An 8,573-nucleotide genomic window follows, 5' to 3' on the forward strand; every position below is an offset into this window, starting at 1 on the left:
CCAGCGGCGTCGCAGGAGTTGCCAGAACGTGACTGTGTTCAGCCATGAACTGCCTCAGGGACTCCGGCTCCGGATTTTGCCTCGAGGTTGACTCCTGAAGCCTTTTCCATAACTGGATGTAGCCACAAGGCAGTGGAGGTTTGGGATCAGAGTTTTCCTTCTCTCAGATGAGCTGCCTTCCCAGGCTGACAAGTCCCATCTACCCGGTGGCTGTTTAGTCGCCTCTTACGACAAGTACAGCCAAACTGAGGGCCTATTCTTATCCCCAGCCCCCAGGGGACGGATCATTAGCTATGCCACTGCAAAGGAGTGTCCCTTTCACGCTGCTTCCTGCAGTGCTCTGGCACCCCATCCTATGCATGTCTACTCAGAAGTAAGTCCCATTAGAGTCCATGGGGCTTACTCCCAGGAAAGTGTGGATAGGATGTCAGCCTCAGAGCCTTACAGCACAATCCTATGCAGGTCTACTCAGAAGTAAATCCCATTATAGTCCATGGGAGCTTACTCCCAGGAAAGTGCGGCTAGGATTGCAGCCTCAGAGCCTAATCTATGCATGTCTGCTCAGAAGTAAGTCCCATTAGAGTCCATGGAGCTTACTCCCAGGAAGAAGGATTGGGGACGCGTGGGGCATCTGCTTTGCTCCTGCAGAGGCTGCCCAGGAGTTGCGAATTATCCTGTTTACAGGGGTTCCAGCAGGGCCAGGGCAGGGCAAGGAGAAGGTGAGAGCCTGGCTCTTGCGGAGAGAGAAGGGACCGCCCCTTCCCTGGGCCCCGCCCCCTCCGTGTCAGGTTCGGTGCGAGATGTTGCCTTCTGCCCCCCTGGAAAGGAACCAAAGGACTGAATGGAGTGTGCTGATGAACGGAGCAACAGTGAGTCTGGAGGGAGGGGCTGGGAGAAAAGTGCTGGCCGGGGAGCCTGAGAGTGGAGGGTCGTGCTGGGGGTGCCTCCCCTCCATTAGACTCTAATGATTAGAGTCTAATGGGGCTTACTCCCAGGAAAGTGCGGCTAGGCTTGCAGCCTCGGAGCCCAATCCTATGCATGTCTACTCAGAAGCAAGTCCCATTAGAGTCCATGGGGGCTTACTCCCAGGAAAGTGTGGATAGGATGTCAGCCACAGAGCCTTACAGCACAAGCCTATGCAGATCTACTCAGAAGTAAGTCCCATTGTAGTCAATGGGGCTTACTCCCAGGAAAGTGTGGAGAGTGTGCTGGGGGTGCCGCCCCCCCTTCCAGGCTTGTCATTTTGCAGGTAAGAAGAACGCCCATCACAATCATGCCCTGCACCCTCCCCCGGGGGCTTCGCTCATCCTTTGCACCCCTTCCCGGGGAAGCTGCGGGATCCGCTGGGCTGGTGGAACGTCTTGACCTGGGGAGTCTGATTGCCTGGACGGAGTTGCTCTTGTGCAGGCGCTGTGGCTGTAGCCGGTCGCTTGCATGCGGGATTTGCAGACTGCAGGGCATCCAGCGAGGAGCTGGGAGCTCCGGGCTCTGCCTGCCACCTTCCCTTCGCTTTCCTAGCCATGCAGGCTTCGCACCGGGTAATGGGTGCGTTGCAAGTGGCTGAGGCTTCCCCAGCAGCACCAGCCCCTCCCCTCCCCTCCCCTCTAAAGCCAGCAAACCAGTTGCAGTGGACCCAGGCAGGGCCGAAAGAGCCTGATCACGCCTTGGTCACTGCTAGCCTGCAGGTCACCTCGCTCTGCGCTCCTGGCTGGTAACTTGCAAGCCCCTCCGTGAGACAGGAAGAGGGCAGCGTGATGCAGGAGAGATGGTTACCGCCTGCTTCGCCACTTCTCTGCAGATATGATGCTTCTCTCTTGGAAAAGAGAGCCAGGGTGGTGGTGGAGTGGTTTGGGAGGTGGTCCCACACCTGAAAGATCCAGGTTCAAATCCCCCCTCAGCCTTGAGGCTTCCTGGGTGACCTTGGGCCAGTCACTTTCTCTCAGTCTCACCTACCTCACAGGGTTGTTGTGAGGAAAAGAGGAGATGAGCTGTTTGGAGGAAGGGTGGTATAAAAATGTGATAAATAATAAAAGGGGGAGGGTGGGGTATAGTTGGATGGAGGGGGAAGTTTAAAAACTGCTCCCCTGCAGAAATAGTGTTCAACCAGTAGTTAGCATGCATATGTAGCATTATTGCTGAACACAGGGCAGCTGGTGGGGAGGCGTGAGTTTGCAGAGTGCCTCTTTGGTGGGAAGTATTCAGTTTCAACACAATCTTGGGGGGGTGCACAGTGTTTGTGGGTTATGGGCGCCTCACATGGCCCTTTTCAAAGGACTCCAGTGGTGGGGAGGCACTGCCTCACCTGCCTTCCCACCCATCTAACATTCCTGCATTCGACAGTAGCCTGAGGCAATGCTGTATTGCATTGAAATGTAATGCTATGTATGCATGCTAACTTGCATGGAAATTGCAGCTCCTTCCATTTGGAAATACTTCACCAGGAACTGCAGGTGAATCTGAAGGTCCATTGAAGTACTGTATAAATAATCTGGCACATTCAAAGATCTCTTATTGTTCTGGGTCCAGCTAACTTCATGTCAGTATATTGAAAGCTGCTGATGCCTTAGATGAATATATCTTTGGGTAGCAAGGCCCTCCTTTTAGTTGTGTAGTCAGAACATGTTATCTTGCAGTACATCTTGTATTGTTTAAAAAGACACCTGTGCAATTTACCTGCCACCCAGTAATGCTTTTCACTTGATGGTGCCTGACAACATTTTCCTAATTGAACTTCTTAGACAAATGGTGGTTAGACTTGATCCATAAATCTTAATGATGTCAATGGGATTTTTCTAAAACAGTGACCAATTAGTTTTTGTTGCTGTTTAATAACGGGGGGGGGGGAGAAATCTGGATTGGGACCATGATGTGGTCCCAATCCCACTATGTGGGATTACACATGTACATAGGTGCTTGAGAGGGAAGCTGTCCTTGGCAGTCCTAAATCCATTTACTTGAAAAGAAGTCAATTTCAATAGGCTGGTAAGTGTGCTTAGATTGCAGTTTTGTAACCCAGTCCTTTGCATGTTTGCAAAGGAAGTAAGTCCCGCTCCATGCATTACACTGAAGCCTTACAGCCCAATCCTATCCACACTTTCCTGGTAGTACGACCCATTGTCTGTAATAGGACTTGGGTTGGGCTGTTAGTCTGTAAATATTTTCTAAAACAGTTCCAATAAGTCCCCTCCGTAATACAACAAAATTAAAAAGCCCAGTGACATGGTGACATTTGCAGACATCACTCTAGTCTGTCAGCCTTTTAATTTGCTAACTAAGCCCTTGCATCTTGGTAATGAAGTACTGAAAGTCAAGCTTTGTCTAGACCATGTTTTGTAGCCTGCCTAAATGAGTATGTAAAAAGTTTTCTGGAGAAGCCAGTATCTGGGTAAAGACCTGTTTTCATTCCACAGTAACCACCCACTTTCCTGACTGCCAATCAAAACTGCTGCTGTTTGTCAGACAGCCCCTCCTGCCATAATAAAAAGGAAAGATGTTGAAGCAGATTGAATGAGTTGCCATTTCAGCAGCAGAAGACTAAAACCAGCAACATGAAAAACCCCGTGCATGAAGTAGCATCCCTGCTACTGGAAAAGTTTCTCCTGCTTGCCAAACTTCTCAGTCTGGGCTCCAGTGCTGAGGAGGAAGAAAAGAAAAAACATGGCTTCTATTATGACATCTCCTACTTCAAGCCAGGTGACTTGCTGGAGGTGCCGCGCACCCTCTTCGTTCACTTTGGCATCTACCTGGGTAATAACCGGGTGGCCCACCTTATGCCAGATGTCTTGCCGGCTTTCACCAACGACCAGAAACAGATCCAGAAGGTGGTGACCAACAAGCGACTCATTTTGGGGGTCATTGCTAAAATGGCCAGAATCCGCGTGGACACGGTAGAAGACTTTGCCTATGGCGGCCCTATTTTGGTGAACCACATGGACAAGCTCTTCAAGGACAGCATCCTATGTGATGAGGAGGTGGTCTGCAGAGCAGAGAAGCTGGTGGGTGCCACAGAATACAGCTTGCTTTGGAACAACTGTGAACATTTTGTGACCTACTGCAGATATGGTTCTTTGGTCAGCTTCCAGACTGATAAGGTAAACTGCCACTACCAGCATCTAGCCAGTGTCAAAAGGGAACCTGATGTTTTTTCCTCTGTGAGCAATATGGTACTCTGAAAGAAGGAAGGACAAATGCACCATGCTGTGTTTCTACAGAACTCAACATTGTGCATTTATAATTCTGCAGACTTTTTGCTCTGACACTTCCTTCCCCTGTACAGAAACCCGGGGGGGGGGATACATTCACTTTTTGTCCTTTTTCCCCCTCTTGTGCCTTTAACCACTAGTAGCCAACTGTGCCCTGCCAAATACCATAATGCGTTCAATGTTACTCCTTAGATACAAGTCCAGGTTTCCCTTGCTTTCCCAACAAGACTGTTATCCAGACAGTTAATGAGCCTCTGTAGCCAGAATAAGCACAAACCTGTCCAACCACAGGACCATCCGGGAACTGGGCAGACCACATTGATGCTGCCAAGGGAGCACACTGATGCTGCTGTAATTCCTGCCTGAGAGGCGGGTTAGGCAGAGACATGCAATTTAACAAGAGCATTCTGTGTAGCAGAGAAACTCCCTTCACTCCTGCAAAAGTAAAGATAGTTATCCAAATCTGTTTCTGCTGCAGGGATACGTTAGATTATTCTCAGCTGAAGGTTTAGCTTGCCTGATAACCCCTTTAAATTTCAAGCAGTGTTTCTTGAGTCCTGTGAAAGTTGGCAAGTCATTGTTTTCACACTTAAGTCTTCTCTCTTCTTTTGATCAATGGCCTGGCATCCTGCAAGGTATCGTTAATTCTGAAGAGAGGTTTGGTCTCTGCCTCCCAATGACATTCTGGACTTGGTATTCACAGTATCCATCTATTCAGTGAAGATGGAGATGTAGGAAGTAAGTGTAGGACATACTGTGCTCTTTGCCCCTTTCCAGTGCAATAGTTATGACCTGAAAGGCTTATTCTACTTTCAGATTATTATTAATATTTGTGTAACAATGAATAAAGTGTACATTTATTCTTCTTCCCCCTTCTTCTTCCAGCCTGCTCTTTAGTGGGGAAAACTTTGATCTGTTTAGCTTTCTAAAAGAGGGAGGCAAAGTCACTGAAATGCTGGTAGGTAGTCCTCTGATGAAGCACACAGAGCCTGAGTCCAGCCCAGTTCTTGAAGCCATATATTTGCTTGGGGTGTATTTAATTTGTTGAACATAGTCCCATATAAAGCCTACTTTTCACACTTACAGAGGGAAGGAAATGGGCTCTTCTGTCAAAGAAAAGCTGGGAACAGGGAATGGCAATGGATTTGGCTGAGGTTGCCCACTGTGACTAGTATTAAACAGGCATGCTTTTGGGACTGGAAAAAAGCAAAGGAACATCTTTAGAAAGAAGGTAACCTTTGGGTATGTCATTGTTGGAGGAGTAGCAACCATCTTAATTTGGTGCCAATTTAAAGTGTTGCTGCTGAGTCTCTCTTTAAAAAAAAATCATATAAATGGAAGCAGGGCTGGGGGCCCTCAGAGCTGTGCTCATCTCTCCCCAGGATTCAAGTGAAATAAAGGTACAGTTGCTACATTGTGCAGGGGCTGAAGGCAGAAGTTGCCGCCACCTGGGCTTAGTTCAGAGGCACGCTTTACAAAGCAGAGTTTGATTGAGCCTGCAAAAGGAAATACATCAGATTTATTCAGGGACCAAGCAAATAACAGTCTTGCAGGGCAGGCAATGTTCCTGGCTAGTTCATTAAATGGAGCACAGATTAGCTTTCTGTGTTCAATGCAGGCAGGGAAGAGAACAAGGGCTATTCTCTGTCAGTTTCTTTCCCCCTCCCCTTCCTCCAAAATATTGAATCTCTGTGAAATGCCAATGAAGCTGTTTAGCTTTGCCAGGTTTCTGAGAGACAGTAAGAGATTTTAATTAGTGTTACTGTTTAGTACCTCTTGGAAAACAGACTTTTTGTAGGCTGTTTCAATAGTTCAATAAATAGCTTGGCTGGAGAAAACTTGCAACTTTTCAACCCTTAAGGCTCCTTTTTGATGTTTTTTTAAAAATCGGTATGTTTCCTTAAGAAGTAGGACACTTCGTTCTGAAGCCTTCATTTCATTTACTCTGAAACCCCAACACTATTCATATACTCTGAAATCCTAAGCTGGCTGCCATTGTGGCCTGGCACATGGGCCAATGACTGTATCCCTGTTTGGGTCCATTTCACTCCCTCTCCTCCCCTGTCCCATCCCAGAGCAATACCTCGGCAAATACAATAGGTGACAGATATTGCAGTTCTAAAGACATTTTGACTGGAGCGCATACAAATGTTAATTAGGAGGTAGTAGAATGTTTGTTAGAAGGGAAGGTGCATTTTAGATTCCCAGTCAGTGAAAATGGATTCTTACCTGCCCAAAATCTCTGAAGTGACATCATACAAAAAAACTGTTGGAATATAATTAAAACCACTTTTTAATTCTCATAATTCAAACCTATGCATGTTGACGTGAGTCAACTTATGGGACTTATGTCCCATTGTGTTCAGTGGGCTTACATAGAGGAAAAAATGTGCATTGGATTGCTACCTTAAAAGCTGCAGTCCCTCATGCACTTTCCTTGAAGTAAATTCGTTGCCTCTAATGTGGATTATTTTTGAGCAGACATGCATGGGATTGTGCTAAAAGTAACATGGTCTGCTTGAGGACTGGGGTGTTACAGATAAGACAGAACTATAGAATCAGCTGTCCTACTCAATTGTCCTACTCTTTTGTAGACTTTTGTAAAGAAGCAATATGCTTCTCTGTGCCTCAGAAAAGTCCAGGGTTCTTCAGACATAGAGCCTATGCTATGTGCCAATGTTATATGGTGGTTGGTGTTAGATGAGAACTAGGGAGACCTGGGTTCTAATTCTCATTCAGTCTTCAAGCTTGTTGAGCTGACCCTGGACCAGTCACTCTCAACCTAGCCTACCTTACAGGGTTGCTCTGAAGATAAAAGGGTAATTATGTATACTACCCTGAGCTTCTTGGGAAAGCGCAAGATACAGATCTGGAGAATAATTCATTGCAAGGGGTAATGAGATTAACTGTGCAGAGCTGGATTTAACAAAGTTACACTCTAGAAGTGAGTACTTCTGAACATGTGCAGAGTAAACTTTGCTCACCAGCTCACACACATCTGGAATTGGGCAAAGAGACTTCCCCCCTGTGCATAGATTTCTAAGGAGGTTAGAGTTCTGCCAAATTTTCAGGGCTATACAAATTGGTGTCTTATGGATGCCAAAAGTGCCTTGTACAGGTCAGATCAAGGGTCCATTAACCCTTGCTATCAAATTTGACTTGTGTGGGTTCTCTAGTCGGTGGAGAGGGGTGTTTCTGAGGTCTGAAATCTGGAATTGCCAGGGACTGCACTTGAGGCTTTCTGCAGGAAAAGCATGTGGTCTGCCACTGAGCTAAGGCCAAACAAAGAAGTGTACCTCAGGCTCCTTTACAACCTTGTGGAGAATTCTAGGACATGGTTCTCGGATTGTGTGGTGCTTGGAAAATTTAAAACACATTGAAATGGCTCTGTACTCCTTTTAGACATGGAATGCTACCTAATTTAATTTGGTTTTGGATAATGTACTATTTAATCTCATCCTATGCTTGTTCTCAGTTGGAAGCCGCATCTACTTTGAACTCTAAACGTTTCCATTCTGTCTTTTGCAGTTCTGTGAAATGGTGAAGACCATTATTCGGGACCAGAGGAGCGTTCTTGTTGCAGTGTTGCTGGGGCTGGCTTCTATTCTCTGCCTGGGACTGGCGCCCTCCACTACCCTCCCTACCATCATTATTCCATTCATGTTGTGGATGGCTGGTTAACGGTATTGCCAGAGCTTGGCACTGGCTGTAAATAAAATTGTATACTGTATTTATAAAAAGGTCGACCTTCTGCCCAGTATTGTATGCAGATGAAAATATGCCTGGGAATTTGAGAATGGGTTTCAGTACATCACTGTTCAGAATGCAGCAAGCAAGGAATAGCTTACTGTGTAAGCCAAATGTCTGGATTTTGTGAGAATCGTTCTCGAAAGCAACCGATACAATGGGTTTGCTGGGTTTGTTCTCAAAATAAAAGTCCATGGAGTAAAGCCTAGTGAAATCACTCGGACATGTTTCCAAGGAAGAGTGGGTAGGTTTAGAGTGAAGTGTAATGTGAGAAGAGGCACCCCTATGGGTGTAGACCAAAGAGAGCATTTGAGTCCTTAACCAGAAGTGAAGCAACAATGGGTGATGAAAATGAGTTCCTGGCTACTACTGTTCACTTTCAGCTATGTTCTGCTTGCAAGCTGCTGTTTCTCAGAGTGAGTCCAGATGTGGTTTTTATTGTTGCATGTTTTAACAACTCCTAGCTACTTTTTCAGATGTCTATAATGAGGGACGTTGAGTTCACCAAGTGCCTTTTTCCCTTTAGATTACACAGCTGCCTCTCACCATCTTGCCTGGTTTTAGGTGCCTGGAAAAGCCTGGGCTTCCTTAGAATAGTCCTTGCTATTAAATGTCCAATATAAA

The 8,573-nt window shown here is 46.5% G+C and overlaps 1 protein-coding gene across 1 annotated transcript; it reads left to right on the plus strand.

Annotated features, from left to right (window-relative positions):
- The first annotated feature begins 3,548 nt into the window (after nucleotides 1-3,548).
- On the plus strand, nucleotides 3,549-7,883 carry LRAT (lecithin retinol acyltransferase). The gene is made up of 2 exons (XM_066632795.1): nucleotides 3,549-4,091; nucleotides 7,731-7,883. The coding sequence occupies exons 1-2, from the start codon at nucleotides 3,549-3,551 to the stop codon at nucleotides 7,881-7,883; spliced, it is 696 nt and encodes a 231-aa protein (XP_066488892.1).
- The last annotated feature ends 690 nt before the right edge of the window (nucleotides 7,884-8,573 follow it).

The sequence above is a fragment of the Tiliqua scincoides genome, chromosome 6 (genome assembly GCF_035046505.1).
Source record: "Tiliqua scincoides isolate rTilSci1 chromosome 6, rTilSci1.hap2, whole genome shotgun sequence".
Classification (NCBI taxonomy): Eukaryota; Metazoa; Chordata; class Lepidosauria; order Squamata; family Scincidae; genus Tiliqua; species Tiliqua scincoides.